The 20,288-nt window shown below is 40.1% G+C and overlaps 1 protein-coding gene across 4 annotated transcripts in view; it reads left to right on the top strand.

Moving 5' to 3' along the window:
* The window catches only part of LOC106574338 (neural cell adhesion molecule 2), a 491,639-nt gene that overhangs the window by 385,253 nt on the left and 86,098 nt on the right, over positions 1-20,288 (top strand). For all 4 annotated transcript variants that reach the window (XM_014150199.2, XM_014150197.2, XM_045697543.1 and 1 more), the window contains exons 6-7: positions 11,288-11,405; positions 18,153-18,322. In XM_014150199.2, the coding sequence (XP_014005674.1) occupies positions 11,288-11,405; positions 18,153-18,322 (288 nt within the window). The remainder of the gene's footprint in view (positions 1-11,287; positions 11,406-18,152; positions 18,323-20,288) is intronic.

The raw sequence follows: 20,288 nt of genomic DNA on the forward strand, positions 1-20,288 counted from the left end.
TCGTTATGTGTAGGCAGATCCATAAGTATATAGGTAAACTGGGAAAAGACAAATTCATTAATCAGTTGGACCATTTTATTGGTAAACTACACGGTAATGTAAAAGTTTTTTTTTTAGATATCCAATACGTAATATACACTTATCATAATTAGTTTTTTTTAGATATCCAATACGTAATATACACTTATTATAATTTAGTTTGAATTATCTAGAAAAATTGAGGCTGTGAGGCTGTGAGGCTGTGCAGGCTGTGCAGGGATCCATATTGGAGATTTAAAAGAAAACATGAATCGTCAGCATACAATGACACCTTTGTTTTTAAGCCCTAGATTCCTAGCCCCTTGATATTATTGTTGGATCTGATTTTAATAGCTAACATTTCGATGGCCATAATAAATAGATATGCCAATAATGGACAGACAATCTTGTTTTTCTCCTCTTGTCAATTTAATACTTTCTAAGAAGTGGCCATTATTTACTATTTTACACCTAGGTTAACTATATATAACTTTAGCCCATTGTATAAGAGATTCTCCAATATTAAAATAGTCAAGGCATTTATATATAAATTCCAGTCAAACTTGATCAAAGGCCTTTTCAAAGTGAGCTATAAATATCAGGCTTGGTTTCCCAGATTTTTCATAGTGTTCTATTGTTTCCAGTACTTATATTATCACCAGTGTATCGTCCATGTAAAAAACTGTCTGATTAGGATGAATAATATCCGGCAATACCTTTTTAAATCTATGCGCTATGCATTTTGCTAAGATTTTGGCATCACAACATAAGTGTAAGGGGCCTCCAGTTTTTTAGGCGGACTGAATATTTATATATACCTTCTTGTTGAGTATGTGATAGTCACCATTTTTATTGGAGCTGTTAACACATGTTAATAACGGTCCTTTGAGTACATCAAAAATATGTGATATACCTCATCTGGTATGCCATCCATCCCTGGAGTTTTCCTGGACATGAAGGCTTTAACTGCATCTTGAAGATCCACTTCTGTAATTAGGCCTTCACATGAGACTTTTTGTATAGCTGTTAATTTTACACTATTAATATAAAAAAAACATCCTTGCAATTAACTTGAAATGGAGGAGACTGAAATGAAAACATATGGTTAAAGTACTTTGCTTCTTCTTTCAAAATAGTGTTTGGTGAATCATGGATGACTGTAATTTGTAACAAGTTTCTGTAAATTCATTTCTATGTTCCTATGAAGATTAAAAATATATTGGGTCAATTTTTTCCATATTCCATCCAGTTCACTTTAAAAAATATATATATATTACACTTGATCTTTCTTGAATAAGTTCCTCCATTTCTTTTTGTTTTTTCCTCAAACTTATTCTGTGCCACTATGTTAGTTTTTATTGCTATTTAGCTGTACTGTTAGTTCCTCTATTTCCTTTTTTAGGATGAACTCTTTTGACCTAAATTGTTCTTGTTTTAAAGATGAGTATTGAATTGCATGGCCTCTAAAGGCACATTTAAAAGTGTCCCATACAATAAGGGGATCTGCTGTGCCTATGTTATGTAGAAAACTGTAAGTAATACATTTTCTGTCTTGGTTTATTTAAAATGTCCAATATCCTGACCCTCGCGGAAATTCTGTAAGAGTTATGTGTATACCAATTACTTGATGGTCTGACCTATTATTTATGTCCCCTATCAACACTCATAAGTTCTGGTAAGAAAGTAGTCAAGACGACTAGGGGATCAGATCTCCAACAACAGCACGTTTACACTGCTCATTCCGTGGGTAAGCGAATGCTCCTACCACTATCTCTCCCAAGCATCTTCAACCGGTATTTTGGCTTACTGCCCCGCATACTACTTGTATCCACAGCACTAACTTGCAAGTTGGTGATCTCCTGCTTGTTTAGTAAAGTGAAGCCAGGCTCCATGCAGTGAGTAAGTCCTCTGCCTTCTCTCTGTTTATCATACTGGTGCATGTGTGATCAAGTCTGTGTTGCTTGTGTGTGCTTGCCATTTCACTGGCAGAGCTTGTTTTTGGGAGGCAGAGTGTGGATTTGAGTACGAACTCATTTTAGCTCACAACAAACTTGTAGCCTGGCTAATAATAGATAGAAAAACGCTGCAATTTCCCCAAAAACACTTGACAAGAACTCTTACAAAGGAGACTACCTCGAAAACCAATCGAGGCACAATAACATTTTCATCGATGGAATTGAGGATGTAAAGACTGAAACTTGGCATGACACAGAAGGCCAAGAAACTCCTGGCAGATCAAGTCAAACTGGACCCTAAACTCATCGAGATGGAGAGGGCGCATAGGAATGGCACTTTCTTCCCCGATGGACGACCCAGGTCTGTAGTGGTGAAAGTACTCAGGTTCAAAGACAAGGTAGAGACGCTCTGGAGAGCCAAGTGCCTGAATGGAACCAAAATCAATGAAGACTTCTCTAAAAAGGTTCGCCTCAAAAGAATGAACTGCTGTCACGACTAATTGAAGAACGAAAAAAGGCAACATCGCATACCTGAAGTATGATCAGCTGGTCGTTCACCCCCCCTCTCGTAGGCCTATGGCAAGTCACTAAACTATAGTCCACTGATTTGACACACACACACACACCCACATATACTGTACATAAACATATTGAATCTACTTTGTTCATGTGTGTCATCTAAACTCATTACCAAAAACACACATTGCTCTAAATGTCATAACCCTCTGAAGTCTTCAGTGGTGTTACGTGGACTGTGTCAATGTGTATTCCATAGGATGTGCACCCCTATTGATAAAACTAACAGAAATGTATGGTGGTATTGGACATGTGAGGCATGCAATTATATCTTTCCGTTCCACTCTGTGGATGAATCTGACTGTGTATCTCTCTTAGTTGGGCAGGATATCAACCATGATAACATGTTCTTTAACTCATTAGATATTAATGAAGCGAATTATAAATATCATGAATGTGTTGATTCAGATTCAAATTTCTTGAAATTTACCAGAAATGAGTCTATCGCTTGTGATTACTATAATGTTAAGCAATTTAACAACTTGTATAGCAGTTTATCTAATTCCAAGACTATCTTATTTTCTACCTTTCATTTGAACGTTTGCAGTCTTCCTAAAAATCATGACCATCTTGTTCATTGTGTCTTCGCTCAGTCATGAATTTTCCATTGTTGCCCTTTCAGAAACATGGTTGACTGAAGAGACAACCATGCTTTATGACATGTCTCCTTACAATAATGTTCACCACTGTAAAACATCAAGAGTGGAAGGAGAAGTGTCCATTTTTGTTCATAAAAGTTTTCAATTCTTTGTAAGAGAGGATCTCGCACTTACATCTGATAACATTGCTGTTGGATCTTTTTTCATAGAAATTCCCCCCTGTTCATTTTTAGGTGGTAAAAAAGTGGTAATTGGATGCATCTATCGGCCACCTGATTCTGACATTGGAAGTTTCATTGGTATCCTTGGATTTGATTAATAATGAAGATAACATTTGTTTTCTATTGGGTGATTACAACATACAGTAAATGTATTTAAAAGTGAGAACCACTCACTGACATCAGATTTTTTTGAATACTTTATACTCCAGCTATCTGTATCCCCTCATCTATAAGCCCACAAGAGTGACCAGTTCATCTGACACCCTTATTGATAATGTTATTACTAATTCTTTGAATAATGTGGCTAATACAGGTATGATTTATACTGACATTTCTGACCACTTTCCAATTTTCCACTTTTCTTTGGCAGCTGGAAATGAACAGTTGAGAATGTTTAGTAGCATTAATTAAATGTGACCTGTTTCAGGAAACTGGACGTATGTCGCGGGTCACTACTTCACAGGAGAGCCTTTTGAAAGTACACTTTTTTTAATCAAAATGGATTTTTTGGCAGAAATGCCTTTTCTAACGTGCACTTTCATGTGCCTTAATAACAAACTTGTATGCCATCTGTAAATATGAATACAATTGTTAAATTACAAGCCTAGTTGGTTTAGCCACAGAAAAAATAAGCAACCTTCCCACTAGCCATGATTGGCTGAGATAATGAGTGGGCTGGACATGCCGAGAGATGAGTTTCGATTGGTCTGCCATATAGCATGCTTCTGTCTATTTGAGCTGCTCAGTATGTCTGTATCCTGTTTAATGCATCTTTTTTTTTTTAAATGTATTGTGTTGTTAAACTGCATAAGTGTTGCGGAATTAGTGGAATTGGAATTAGAATATGATAGCTAAGGAGATGGAGAAAACACCTGTCTCCGGAATACATTTTCAAACTAAGGGCGGCCATTGCATCCGACACGGGTCCATCCATGAATGATGTATACGGGTAAGATAGTCTAGCTAGCTATATTTTCAGATATTACACATTTCTAAGTTTGACAGAAATTGGTTTCATTTCAAAATAAAGCATGCTGTTAGCTAGCTAGCTAACGTTAGCTGGCTGGCTTGCTAGCTAACATTACGTGTATGATCTTATTATTCATATCTCAGAGCTATTTGCTTGGCTAGCTATAGCCTAATGTTAGTTAGCTAACATTGAACCAGGTTGGTTAGCTACCTGCAGATTCATGCAGGGTAGTAACGTCATGAGTTGGGATTATGGTTCATTGTTTACAATTAACATCTTAACAAATAACTTCACTAATCAAGTAACCATTTCGAGTGCATTCGTAAATTCAGTCTGGCCATCCACTCCGATTTCAGAGCACTCTTGTCTGAGTGTGCCATAGCGCAGAAGAACTGATGAATATACGAACACTCAACACCTGTTAAATATGGCCGGTGTCCATAAACATCTGCAAAAAAGCGTAATTAAATTGTTGCCAGCAGCACAGTTACAGTCACCAACGCACTGGATGACATGAAAACATCCTAACCAGCTCTGCTAGGTCGAATAAAATTGTCAGTGGGGTGTTCCAGAATGATTCTGGAAACCTTGGTTTACAACCGGTCTCAAAAAACCCTAAGTTAAAAAAAACAATTTGTATAAAAAGTTTCTCACAAATCCCTCTCCCCTGAATTCTGCAAATTACAAAAAGTATAAGAACAAATTTCCTCACCTACTTAAGATATCCCCCAAAATATATTTTACCAAAAAATTCCAAGAACCCTTAAATCCTATAAAATCAACTTCGAAAATCATCAATCGACTGTTGAATAAGATAAAGGAATCTATAATTATTCCATTTCAATGTAATGTTGTCAATAAGACCTATAGTGATCCTGATGTTATTTAATGTCAATTAAATAACTTTCTTGTGAATGTGGGTTCCTCTCAGTCCCCCCAAAAAGAGAGAACTGATGGAAATCCCTTGGATTACATTAAGGGACATTTCCTTTCTCTGGTTCAGTTTGATCCTTCTGATGTAATGGAGGTAATTGGTAGATATCAGCAGCAGGTCATGATGAGATTGGTGTCTCTTTGGTGAAATCAGTGTTTTCCTCGATTACTGAGCCTGTAACATATATCTTCACCAAATCTATGCAAACTGGTATTGTTCCTAAAGATAAGAAAATTGCCAAAGTTATCCCCCTCTATAAATCTGTGGATCCCAGATATTTTCCATATTTTCGCCCAGTATTAGTACTACCATGTTTTTCTAAAATCCAACAAAAATTGGTGTGTAATAGAATGTTGAAACATTAAAATCAACACGTTATTCTATATTCCATATGAGCACCAATATGGTTTTCATAAAAGTACTCCACAGATATGCCTCTTTTTCAACTTGTGGATAGAATCGTTAAAGACCTGTAACGGCCGTCGTCGCAATGAGACCAAGGTGCAGCGGTGGATGTGTTCATCATTAGGAATTTTAATAAACGAATGAACACTATACAAAAACAAAAACAAAAACGAGCAGAAACAGTTCTGTCAGGAAATACACACTAAACAGAAAACAATCACCCACAAACCCCAAAGGAAAAACAGGCTGCCTATGTATGACTCCCAATCAGCAACAACGAACTACAGCTGTTCCTGATTGAGAGCCACACACGGCCAACCAAAGAAACAAACCAACATAGAAAAATAAACATAGAACGCCCACCCATGTAACACCCTGGCCTAACCAAAATAGAGAACTAAAAACCCCTCTCTATGGCCAAGGCGTTACAAGACCTTAACAACAATGAATATGCTCGTGGTATCTTTTTAGATTTATCCAAAGCGTTTGATCATGAGATGATACATTCTAAATTGCTTATAAACTGAGCAAAAAAATAAATGTTCCTTTTTTCATGACCCTGTCTTTCAAAGATAATTTGCAAAAATCCAAATAACTTCACAGATCTTCATTGTAAAGGGTTTAAACTCCATTTCCCATGCTTGTTCAATGAACCATAAACAGTTAATGAACATGCACCTGTGGAACGGTTGTTAAGACACTAACAGCTTACAGACGGTAGGCAATTAAGGTCACAGTAACGACCATTTAGGACACTAAAGAGGCCTTTCTACTGACTCTGAAAAAACACCAAAAGAAAGATGCCCAGGGTCCCTGCTCATCTGCATGAACGTGCCTTAGGCAAGCTGCAAGAAGGCATGAGGACTGCAGATGTGGCCAGGGAAATAAATTGTAGTGTCCGTACTGTGAAAAGCCTAAGACAACGCTACAGGGAGACAGGATGGACAGCTGATCGTCCTCGCAGTGGCAGACCACGTGTAACAACACCTGCACAGGATCAGTACATCCGAACATCACACCTGCGGGACAGGTAAATGATGTCAACAATAACTGCCCGAGTTACACCAGGAACGCACAATCCCTCCATCAGTGCTAAGACTGTCCGCATTAGGCTGTGAGAGGCTGGACTGAGGGCTTGTAGGCCTGTTGTAAGGGAGACATCACCGGCAACAACGTCACCTATGGGCACAAACTCACCATCGCTGGACCAGACAGGACTGGCAAAAGGTGCTCTTCACTGACGAGTCACGGTTTTGTCTCACCAGGGGTGATGGTTGGATTCGCGTTTATCGTCGGAGGAATAAGTGTTACACCAAGGACTCTACTCTGGAGCGGGATCGATTTGGAGGTAGAGGGTCCGTCATGGTCTGCGGCGGTGTGTCACAGCATCATCGGACTGAGCTTGTTGTCATAGCAGGCAATCTCAACGCTGTGCGTTACAGGGAAGACATCCTCCTCCCTCATGTGGTACCCTTCCTGCAGGCTCATCCTGACATGACCCTCCAGCATGACAATGCCATCAGCCATACTGCTCGTTCTGTGCATGATTTCCTGCAGGACAGGAATGTCAGTGTTTTGCCATGGCCAGTGAAGAGCCTGGATCTCAATCCCATTGAGCATGTCTGGGTCCTGTTGGATCGGAGGGTGAGGGCTGTGGCCATTTCCCCCCAGAAATGTCCGGGAACTTGCAGGTACCTTGGTGGAAGAGTGGGGTAACATCTCACAGCAAGAACTGGCAAATCTATTTTTATTGACTTGGCCAAAGCTTTTGATACGGTAGACCATTCCATTCTTGTGGGCCAGCTAAGGAGTATTGGTGTCTCTGAGGGGTCTTTGGGCTGGTTTGCTAACTACCTCTCTCAAAGAGTGCTGTGTATAAAGTCAAAAAATCTGCTGTCTCAGCAACTGCCTGTCACCAAATGCGTACCCCATGGCTCGATCCGAGGCCCCATACTCTTCTCAATTTACATCAACAACATAGTTCAGGCAGTAGGAATCTCTCATCCATTTATATGCAGACGATACAGTCTTATACTCAGCCGGCCCCTCTCCGGATGTTGTGTTAAATGCTCTACAACAAAGCTTTCTTAGTGTCCAACAAGCTTTCTCTACCCTTAACCTTGTTCTAAACACCTCAAAAACGAAGGTCATGTGGTTTGGTTTGAGGAATGCCCCTCTTCCCACAGGTGTTATTACTACCTCTGAGGGTTTAGAGCTTGAGGTAGTCACATCATACAAGTACTTGGGAGTATGGCTAGACGGTGCACTGTCCTTCTCTCAGCACATATCAGAGCTGCAGGTTAAAGTTAAATCCAGACTTGGTTGCCTCTATCATAATCACTTCTCTTTCACCCCAGCTGCCAAACTAACCCTGATTCAGATGACCATCCTACACATGCTAGAGACATAATTTTTAGATTGGCAGGTAAGGGTGCTCTCGAGCGGCTAGATGTTCTTTACCATTCGGCCATCAGATTTGCCACCAATGCTCCTTATTGGAAACATCACTTAACTCTACAGAGGAGTATAAACTGGTCATTTCTGTATACCCGTCGCAGCACCCACTGGTTGATGCTTATTTATAAAACCCTCTTAGGCCCCACTCCTCCCTATCTGAGATATATACTGCAGCCCTCATCCTCCACATACAACACCCATTGAGCCAGTCACATACTGTTAAATGTCCCCAAAGCACACACATCCCTGGGTCGCTCCTCTTTTCAGTTCGCTGCAACTAGTGACTGGAACGAGCTGCAACAAACACTCAAACTGGACAGTTTTATCTCAATCTCTTCATTCAAAGAAAAGACTCAATCATGGACACTGTTACTGACAGTTGTGGCTGCTTTGTGTGATGTATTGTTGTCCCTTTGTGTTGTTGTCTGTGCCCAATAATGTTTGTACCATGTTTTGTGGTTGCTACCATGTTGTTGTTATGTTGTGTTGCTACCATGCTGTGTTGTCATGTGTTGCTGCCTTGTGATGTTGTTGTCTTAGGTCACTCTTTATGTAGTTGTCTCTCTTGTTATAATGTGTGTTTTGTCCTATATTTATATTGTATTTATTTTATTTTTTTAATCCCAGGCCCCCGTCCCCGTGGGAGGCCTTTTGCCTTTTGGTAGGCCGTCATTGTAAATAAGAATTTGTTCTTAACTGACTTGTCTAGTTAAATAAAGGTTAAATAAAATACAATGTAAATAATGATCCACTTTGAAATGATGTAGTGTGCCCAGTGGGAACTTTCTAAAGGGGAGGAAATAGGGAAAGACTAACACTAACCTAAGAGTCCTAAGGAGTGGAACACTAAGTAGAATGGAGGGAAGGAAACCCCTCTAAAGAGCCCAAAGTAAGGCCCTCTAAAGAAGCATAGATACTATATGTGGTCCTAATGGAATTTGAAGTATAGTCACACGTGCCTTAAGAAGTGAACTAGACCTTAGGAGACAATAAGTGACACGCTAAAGAAATAAACATCCAAAGTAAGGCCCTAAGTAACATAAATATGTGTAGTCATTTGTGTGTTTTTCTCACTCTGTAACACAGCTTGTCCCAAAGTGGGTAAATTTCCCCCAAGCCTCAGAATTATATATTAAACTATAGATTCAGCCAAATAGTGTAAAAACATATTTCTAAGTTTTAGTTGAGGAGGGAATAATTACATCAGTCAGTACAGAGTTGGTCTATAATGGAGTAAACCACGATACGGCTCAGATGTTTTTGAATAGTATTAGCATTGACATTATCATGCAGACAGTGTGGCTAGCCTAGCGTACCCTTCCCTCTCAGACTCCGGCGTTATCATCAAAGGGCTGGCCTCCCGCTGATTGGCTGGTGGATAGGGGTCAACTCAGCAGTGTCCTACTCCTCTTCTGATTGGCCGGCTGAAAAGAAAAGTTCGCCAGGGAAGAGGCTGAGTCATTTGAGGCAGATACCCATCGGCTACACCTGCTTTTTCCTCACCCTTTTCCAATTGAAACAACTTTTAAATACAAACGGAGCTGTAGTCTTTTCAAACTCATCGTTGTTCAGACGACCTTCAGAAATAAGTTTGATTTAGGTAGATTTTTCCCACACATTTTTTGCGATTGATTACAGTCAATTACACTGTATGATCAAAAAATGAATTAGTTCAATTATATGTGTGTGTGTGCATGCATATGTGTGTGTTTCTGGGCATTTTGTCTATTACCGTATATTTGTGTGCACAAGGGAGCATGTGTTTCCCCCCATATATCTCTCAACCTTTCTTCTTCTCCAAGTCTTTGAAATTGAAATGATAAAGGAGATTAAACATGTATTATCTCGGCTACTTAGCATGTTGCTGTCTCTGTGCCTAGTATGGGTCTCCCATTTACTGAGCTGTTTTCAATGAAGCTTACTGATGTGGGAATGGACTGTATTGGATCAGGGACTTGAGAGAATGGTGTTCGATTGGCAAGCAAATCAATGGTAATCTTGTAAGAGAGAGAAAGAGAGAGAAATTCTCTTAGCTCAACCTGTGGCACAGTAGTACTGAATAAAACACATGCTATTGATATTGCTTGGCCGTTTCAATAGCCTGAAGCTTGGAAAGTTTTGATATTCATATATAGTGGGGTCCCTTGATAAAGATGAGCAATAATGACTATATAAATAATTAAAATACTTAGTTATGCTATACAAATGCTTAGAGAATGAGATTTTGTTTAACAAGTAATACTTTTCTCTCAAAAAGGTAGGGGTCAAAATTGACACCTCTAAAGATTCTTATAAATAAAGTAGTCAAAAGTATAGCATTTGGTCCCATATTCCAAGCACGCAATCACTATGTCAAGCTTGTGACTACAAATTTGTTGGATGTATTTTCAGTTCATTTTGGTTTTGTTTCAGATAATTTTGTTATAAATAATTGTTTTTATTGTAAATAAAGGTGGTAGCTGGATGTTCTGGCTACACACAGTGTCCTGGTTGAATAGGGAAGAATACACCTACTGATTTCATACAGGCTAACCAGTTAGGTGTAGGACGACAGGCTAAGTGCTAGCTACTGCTGTCAACCAGCTAGGTCTAGGATGACAGGGTAAATGCAATCTACCACTGTTAGCCTGGTTAACTAGCTAGGCTTGGTTGACATGCTACATGCTGGCTAACACTATTACCCTGGTTAACCAGCTAGGCTAGGATGACAGGCTAAATGCTAGCTCCCATTGCTAGCATGAGTACCTGCCTACCTGTCCCTTGGAAGACTGCAGAGTGACATTTTGTCCCCATTTCCCCTCTAAGGACAAGACAGTCCAACACGAACATTGACCGTGCACAGTAAATCACTTGGTGTTGAACGGTGGCGAATTAACATGTAGAATCGTTTAGAAATTCTAAAAAAATTGCTGATATTCTATGGTCAGAGGCAATATCACGACCACTCTCTGCACAACCACTGTGCACGGCCAACGTTCGTGTTGATCTGTCTTGTTCTTAAGTCACAACCATCTTCATTTGAAGATGGGGTGGGGAAGGTGACAATGCTAGTTGCCTGTGTGCATATTGTTTCACTGCCACAGTTTTGCTCTCATATGTGTAATTTGATGACGTTCTCACCACTAATTGTCATCTTTGTCTTGTTCCTATAGTTCCTCCTGTGCTGTCGGTACTACAGCAGGCATTCAATGCCACAGCAGATTACCAGGAGTCAGTGACTTTCACCTGCGTCACATCAGGATCCCCCGACCCCGAGGTCACCTGGCACAGGTACAGTTAGCCCCCTACACACTACGTCACGGTTGTGTTCATTAAGCACAAAACGGAAGAACACAGAGTAAGCATTACCTGAACTTCAATAAGAAACCCTTGTTTTTGTGTTACATTGCAAAACGATTTGCAACCTTGTGACCTAATATACATGATTAATGTGTCCTATTCATACATCTAAATTTCTTCATACACTTGTGGCTTGGCAAACCAAATGCAATCCACCCATTCTTTGACAAAACTATTAGCCAACCAGACCACTAGCTCAACCACATTTGGGGTATGTTTAGATTCATATTATGGCGATGTCAACAACTGTAGTCTGGTTTATACAGTTGGAGTCGGAAGTTTACATATACCATAGCCAAATACATTTAAACTCAGTTTTTCACAATTCCTGAATTAACCTCTTACATCTAGACGTTCCGCTAGCGGAACACCTGCTCCAATATCCAATGATAGGCGTGGCGCGAATTACAAATTCCTCAAAAATACAAAAACTTCAATTTTTCAAACATATGACTATTTCACAGCATTTTAAAGACAAGACTCTCCTTTATCTAACCACACTGTCCGATTTCAAAAAGGCTTTACAGCGAAAGCAAAACATTAGATTATGTCAGCAGAGTACCAAGCCAGAAATAATCAGACACCCATTTTTCAAGCTAGCATATAATGTCACAAAAACCCAGAAGACAGCTAAATGCAGCACTAACCTTTGATGATCTTCATCAGATGACACACCTAGGACATTATGTTATACAATACATGCATGTTTTGTTCAATCAAGTTCATATTTATATCAAAAAACAGCTTTTTACATTAGCATGTGACGTTCAGAACTAGCATACCACCCGCAAACTTCCGGAGGAATTTGCTAACAATTTACTAAATTACTCACGATAAACGTTCACAAAAAGCATAACAATTATTTTAAGAATTATAGATACAGAACTCCTCTATGCACTCGATATGTCCGGTTTAAAATAGCTTTTTGGTGAAAGCACATTTTGCAATATTCTAAGTACATAGCCCAGGCATCACGGGCTAGCTATTTAGACACCCGGCAAGTTTAGCACTCACCAATATCAGATTTACTATTATAAAAGTTTGATTACCTTTTGTTGTCTTCGTCAGAATGCACTCTCAGGACTGCCACTTCAATAACAAATGTTGGGTTGGTCCAAAATAATCCATCGTTATATCCGAATAGCGACGTTTTGTTCGTGCGTCCCAGACACTATCCGAATGGTAAAGAAGGGTCGTGCGCATGGCGCAATTCGTGACAAAAAAATTCTAAATATTCCATTACCGTACTTCGAAGCATGTCAACCGCTGTTTAAAATCAATTTTTATGCCATTTTTCTCGTAGAAAAGCGATAATATTCCGACCGGGAATCTCCTTTTCGGCAAACAGAGGAAAAATCACAAAGACGGGGGCGGCCAGGTCACGCGCCTAAGCCCACAGTCCCTTGATCGGCCACTTGAGAAAGGCGATAATGTGTTTCAGCCTGGGGCAGGATGACGACATTCTGTTTTTTCCCGGGCTCTGAGCGCCTATGGACGACGTAGGAAGTGTCACGTTAGAGCAGAGATCCTTTGTAAAAGATAGAGATGGCAAAGAAGTTCCAGAAATGGTCAGACAGGCCACTTCCTGTAAAGGAATCTCTCAGGTTTTGACCTGCCATTTGAGTTCTGTTATACTCACAGACACCATTCAAACAGTTTTAGAAACTTTAGGGTGTTTCCTATCCATATATAATAAGTATATGCATATTCTAGTTACTGGGTAGGATTAGTAACCAGATTAAATCGGGTATGTTTTTTATCCAGCCGTGAAAATACTGCCCCCTGGCCATAAGAGGTTAATAAGTAAAAATTCCCTGTTTTATGTCTGCTAGGATCACCACTTTATATTAAGAATGTGAAAAGTGAGAATAATAGTATGGAGAATGATTTATTTCAGCTTTTATTTCTTTCATCACATTCCCAGTGGGTCAGAAGTTTACATACACTCAATTAGTATTTGGTAGCATTGCCTTTAAATTGTTTAACCTCTTGGCGTTCCCCTAGGATAGGGGGCGCTAAAGCGATTTTTGAAAAAAAATCGTGCCCATTTTAAACAGCCTCCTACTCAAACTCAGAAGCTAGGATATGCATATAATTAATACTTGTGGATAGAAAACACCCTACAGTTTCTAAAACTGTTTGAATGGTGTCTGTGAGTATAACAGAACTCATATGGCAGTCAAAACCCCGAGACAGATGGAAACAGGAAGTGGAATTCTGAATTGCGAACTCAACTTCATCACGTTGCCTATTAATCACACCGTGAGCTATGGTTCATTGAGCACTTCCTATTGCTTCCACTAGATGTCCCCAGTCTTCACAAATTGGTTTGAGCCTTCTACTGTTAAAATTGAATGAATGAGACACTGTGGAACTTGGTCACACGGAGAGGGCCATCACCATTATGACGCCAGCGCCCCTGGTTACCCTCCCCTTTCGAAACGTTTTGAAACACAATGCAATCGTCCCCCTCAAATCTTATTGGCTCTCTTGTTGAAACAGGCCCTGAAGATTTATGTTATACAACGTTTGACATGTTTGAACGAACCTAAATGGGAAAAAAAATGCTTTTTGTCGAAATGGCTGTCCCGCGCCCGACGGAGGATTTGGATCAGCCTTCAGACGCGCTAACAAGAACAAGCTAATGGAACATAATGGATGAACTTTTTCGAACGAAAATGCATTTGTTGTGGACCTGGGATTCCTGGAAGTGCTTTCTGATGAAGACAACCAAAGGTAAGGGATTATTGACAATAGTATACAAGACTAGATGTGATATGCGATTGTTCCAAGATGGCGCTGACATGTAACGTTAGCCTATTTTTCAGAGTATCGCATCCCCTTTCATCGCAAAGTATGAATACCCCGTAAAGTTAATTTTAAATCTGGTATTACAGGTGCTTTCAAGAGATATTCATCTATAAATCTTAGAATGGCAATATTACATTTAAAAAATGTTTTCGAATAGTAATTTAGTAAATTGTAGCTCTGTTTCATCGGATGCATTTGAGGGAAAATAGTTAGTCAACGTTACGCACCGATGTAAAATGTTGTTTTTATATATAAATATGAACTTTATCGAACAAAAGAATGTATGTATTGTGTAACATGATGTCCTAGGTGTGTCATCTGATGAAGATTGTCAAAGGTTAGTGCTGCATTTAGCTGTTTTTTGGTTATTTGTGATGCATGTGGTTGGTCGGAAAATGGCTATGTGGCTACTTTTACGATATACTCCTCTAACATAATCTAATGTTTTGCTTTTGCTGTAAAGCCTTTTTGAAATCGGACAACATGGTTCGATTCAGGAGAGGTGTATGTATAAAACGATATAATTTGAATTTTTTTTTGAAAAAAATGTTTTATAAAATGTTGTTATGCTAATGGCGATATGATTTTTCGCTGGATGTCGAGGCCGCACAGGGGTTAAGGACAATAAAGTCAAGGTCTTCCCAAGGTCCTTTGCTGTTGTTCTGGGATTGATTTGCACTTTTCGCACCAAAGTACGTTAATCTCTAGGAGACAGAACGCGTCTCCTTCCTGAACGGTATGACGGCTGCGTGGTTCCATGGTGTTTATACTTGCGTACTATTGTTTGTACAGATGAACGTGGTACCTTCAGGCGTTTGGAAATTGCTTCCAAGGATGAACCAGACTTGTGGAGGTCCACAATTTTTTGGCTGATTTCAAATCAAAATCAAATCAAATGTATTTATATAGCCCTTCTTACATCAGCTGATATCTCAAAGTGCTGAACAGAAACCCAGCCTAAAACCTCAAACAGCAAGCAATGCAGGTGTAGAAGCACGGTGGCTAGGAAAAACTCCCTAGAAAGGCAAAAACCTAGGAAGAAACCTAGAGAGGAACCAGGCTATGAGGGGTGGCCAGTCCTCTTCTGGCTCTGCTGGGTGGAGATTATAACAGAACATGACCAAGATGTTTTTATTTCTTTTGATTTTCCAAAGAAGTCAGGCAAAGAGGCACTGAGTTTGAAGGTAGTCCTTGAAATACATCCACAGGTACACCTCCGACTTGCCAAAACTATAGTTTGTTAACAAGACATTTGTGGAGTGGTTGAAAAACAAGTTTTAATGTCTCTAACCTAAGTGTATGTAAACTTCCGACTTCAACTGTATATCACTGTTACAGACTAGTGCCTCCTTCAATGTCCCAATGTTCTAAAGGACACACACGCACACTAACACACACACACTCTCTTCACAAGCCAGTGCTGTCGACAGACACTGTAAACGATGACATCGCGTTGACACTGTGACATGGCCTTCTAGAGTGTGCCGCCATCTTTACCGTGTGTGACATTAGTCATACCTGCATCAGTAACATGTTTCATCTAACACACTCCTAACACGCTCATTCATTCATACAACAGCTGTTGCATATATCCTGAACCTGAGTGACACACTCATTAGCATGGTGTTAGAAGCTATAATAACAGGGTTGTGTTCATTAGGCACCAAATGGAAGAAAACAGTCTGAAACAAGGAGGAACCACTTGGGCTTGTCCAATGAGAAATGCAGATGTTTCCTCCATTGCAAAACGCTTTAAAACACTTTTCATTGTATGCCCTAATGAACACAACACTGTTATCCTGTTACAGATGTAGGATCTTAATTTGACCAGTATTGTCGTAGCAAAATAATCTTGCAGCAACGGAATTTGAACGTTTAGTCCATAATGTTGCTTTTCTGGTGGTTAGGCGATTAGGTGGACAAAAGTGAAAAGTGCAATACTGTTACTGTGTGTTAGTGAAGGTTTTCAGTGAATTTATGTAAATCATAAAACTCATCTGCAACAGATCCTACACCTGTAACATTTTGGTAACTTTCGTGAGTTAATGGCTTGTTCTGCCCTCTTCACAGCAAGACAACAACCCCCTTTTCTGTTTCTAGATCTGTGTTTCCCAACCTCTCTTTCGAAGCCTTTGATTAGTTCAATCATGTGTGCTAGTGCTGGAAGAGATGTAATAAGTGGAGTGGCTAGAGATACTTGAGGAGAGATTTGGGAAACTTTAGGAGGTCTCCCAAATGTGCATTCTGATATATGATGCTCTATCAAATGCTAATACAGTTGTGTGGGAGGAATTCATAAATGTTGTGTACATGTCAAAGTTCATTTTCAAGTTTCAGAAGAAAAGTCTGAACTGTGCCATGCATATAACCTTTGGAGTGGCTCCAAATATAACAGTTTTTGTATTGGCTGTGGGAAGGATTTTGACTGACCATTTTTTTGTTCCCCCGCCTCAAATTCACTCTTGTAATAGCTTTTCTATCAATGGGAGAGATGGAGTTTTAATTGGCCATGTAATTACAGAAAGCAATTGAAATGTTAAATCTAGGTTTATCCTGTGAAAATGATATCTCGATGTGCCTCGCCTTGCACCACTGGCTTGCCTAATTGCTCCATGTAGACTGTCACACTGTATTGAGTTCAAATAAATGGTTTAGAAAGCTCTGGTTTTTAACCATCCTGACCACCAAGCTTGACTCTGTACTGTGGCCTCATGTGACCACATCATCGTACACTCTTAGAAAAAAATATGCTTTCAAGAGTTCTTCGGCTGATCCCCCTTGAAGGACCCTTTTTGGTTGCAGGTAAAACCCTTTTGGGCTCCATGTAAAACCCAGGGTTCTGCATGGAACCAAAAATTGTTCTACCTGGAACCAAAAAGGTCCTAAATGGAACCAAAATGGTTTGTCCTATGGGAATAGCCGAATAACCCTTTTGGAATCTTTTTGTCTAAGAGTGTACTGCCCTCTTTGTTCCGCCTTGAACACTACTCCACACTGACCACAACTCAACCCTGACCGTCACTCCATCCTGACTGCAGCTTCACCCTAACACTTTGATCATTGCTCCACACACTGACCACAGGTCAATTATTGACAACAACTCAACACTGACCACAACTCAACTCTGACTACAACTCCACTATGTCCATTGTGTTCTCTTCATCATGACAACTGCAATCTGACCACTGTGCCACCATAACCATACCCCCCTCCCTCCCCCTCACACTGGTTTGCAAGACTACACTCATAACCATTCTGGTATTAAGGAGCAAGAGGACACCTCTTTCTTTCTCATCTTCTTTCTCTCATACACCCTCCTTCCCCTCCTCCCTCAGTTACATTTCCTGTTGTGGCGTGTGGTGTTTCCACCTGGCTGGCTGGTTGTGCCTGCTTTCAGTCAGTCATAGACTCTGATACGGCCAGTGTAATTTCCTGTGCCTAGCGCGCTGCCCGCTCCACAGACCAGCTTGTACGTACACACACGCACAGTTCTTCATTTCCTCCCTGGCTCCCTCCAGCCTTATTACTATACCTCAATGTTTCTCTCAGTCCACTTTCAATTATCCTCCCTCTCTTTCGCTCTCTCTTTCCTTGAGAGACGGAGTTTTAACATCATTATAATGTGTGTGGGGGATGTGTGCGTGTGACAGAAATGTATTTTGAAATGCAGTAAAGCTATTTTATGCTTATCGTATCAAGGTGGTGGTGGGGGGGGTTGTGTCTGTGTGCATGCATTAGGATATACATGTTTTATCTCTATGTTTGCATGTGTGTGTAGTTGAATTGGTTGTGCACCTCTAGCCTATATGTTTTTATGTGTATTGTACGAATTAATCATCTCTACCTGTACTGTATCTCTGTACACAGGAAGGGCCAGCAGTTGGAGAGGTCAGAGCAATATGTCCTCAACACCATGGAGGCAGGCAGGAGCACCCTGACCATCCGCAACATCATCCAGGGGGACGGGGGCGACTATACCTGCCGAGCCACCAACAAGGCCGGGGCAGAGGAGAGGGAGCTCTTCCTCAAAGTGTTCGGTGAGTGTAGCAGCATGTTCTTCGTGGGCATCCATACTTATGTTATGACATTCTCAAATTTAAGTAAACATGTCAAATGGTCTCACGTCACATAAAATAATTACAACCAAAATATAATGTCCTTCTCAGCCATCTTAATGTCGTCATGCTACTGTACCTGGATTTTATCTGGTTATTTGATGTTGCTTCGACCAGAAAAACAGAATTGGACCAAGAATTCATGTCATTTTAGCATACCCATTTACTTTTGCCTATAGAAATCAAAAGTTTTTCTTTTCTGCATCTTGAGAGCTACAAACTGCAAATTCTGCCATAGACAGTAGGCACTATAATAATCTACATGTTTCCTGTGCATTATAAGCAACATAAGCTACATATTCCTGAGTATTACCAAAGATTTTTTATAAATAACCCAAGATAGACCACAGCCTGTTGTTTCCAATGAGAACAAATAAGTCATAGTGAGCAGAACAAGCATGGAGGGGGGCAGAACCAAGAACAGGGCTCCCCAAACCTGTTCCTGGAGAGATACCGTCCTGTAGGTTTTCACTCCAACCTTTTTCTAGCGCACCTGATTCTAATTATTAGCTGGTTGATGGGTTAGTTACAACTGGAGTTACAGCGAAAACCCACAGGAGGCTGGTTTTCCAGGAACAGGGTTGGACAGCCCTTTTCTAGAATGTATTTCCATATTTCCGTTAGGGGGAACACATACTCTGTGAAGGGCACGTGTGTAATAACTATATCCACCCTTATCCATGAGAACATATGCATAATGTCGGCCAAAATCCATTTTGTTCCATCTTCTCCCACTGCCGGCCACTGGGCTTCTCCTTATCACCATATTTGGCATTGAGTAGAAACGCCAACCAGATGCTTCACAATTACACATCCGGTGAGATATCTGTCTCATTGTTCTATCTGTGGTATTATTAATACATATTGATTTGAATATAAGGTGTTTCATCTTGAGCGCAACAAACAGCCAATTCCTATTCATCAAGGAAAAATATTATCGCAGAGGAAAACTTTCACCATACAAATCAAATTTAAGTTTATTTGTCATAGTGAAATGCTTACTTACAGACTCTAACCAACAGTGCAAAAAAGGTATTAGGTGAACAATAGCTAAGTAAAGAAATAAAAACAACAGTAAAAAGACAGTGAAAAGTAACAGTAGCAAGGCTATATACAGTAGTGAGGTTATAAATGTAGTGAGGCTACATACAGGCACCGGTTAGTCGGGCTGATTGAGGAAGTATGTACATGTAGATATGGTTAAAGTGACTATGCATATATGACTATGCATACACTTGCATACAGTTGCCACTACCTCAACCAATCATTCAACAACTTGACTCTAATACAATTCCGGATGGAAAAAAATGCATCTAATTTATTGTACAGTCGGTGACACCCTGTTCATAAAAGTTTACATTTATATTTTCATAAAGCTGCCAGCATATTTCCTCCTTGATTATTCCGATGGAGCTCTTTCCTCTTTATGAAAATATATGGATATTTGTGCTCTAGTCATCAAGATCCTTTCAAGGCCAAGGCTCCGGTTGTTCTTCAAAATGCACATTTTAAATTAAGAAGTTAGCAGAGGGCTTGAGTTTTGTTTCGCAAAGTGCGGCTTGAAACACAGTTGTAAGATAGTTTTATTACCCCTGACAGTTGAGAGAGCAGGGGATGAAGAGAAGAGAGGTTGGTGTTGCCCGCAGAGTGCTGCACTGGCCAACATCTGGTCTACCATGAAACATCAATATACTGTATATACAGTGGTTCCTCCTTTAAAAGTTGCGTCATACTGCAACACACCTTGTGGGCTGCTGCAGCATTCTATGGCATGTTATTCAATTGTCAGCCATTTTTTAGGTTAATGCCGGTTAGTGCTAGTTTGACCACCAGAGGGCATCTTTGAGAAGCATTTGATAGTCTCCCATATTAGCATTACTAGAGAATT

The sequence above is a fragment of the Salmo salar genome, chromosome ssa16 (genome assembly GCF_905237065.1).
Source record: "Salmo salar chromosome ssa16, Ssal_v3.1, whole genome shotgun sequence".
NCBI lineage: Eukaryota > Metazoa > Chordata > Actinopteri > Salmoniformes > Salmonidae > Salmo > Salmo salar.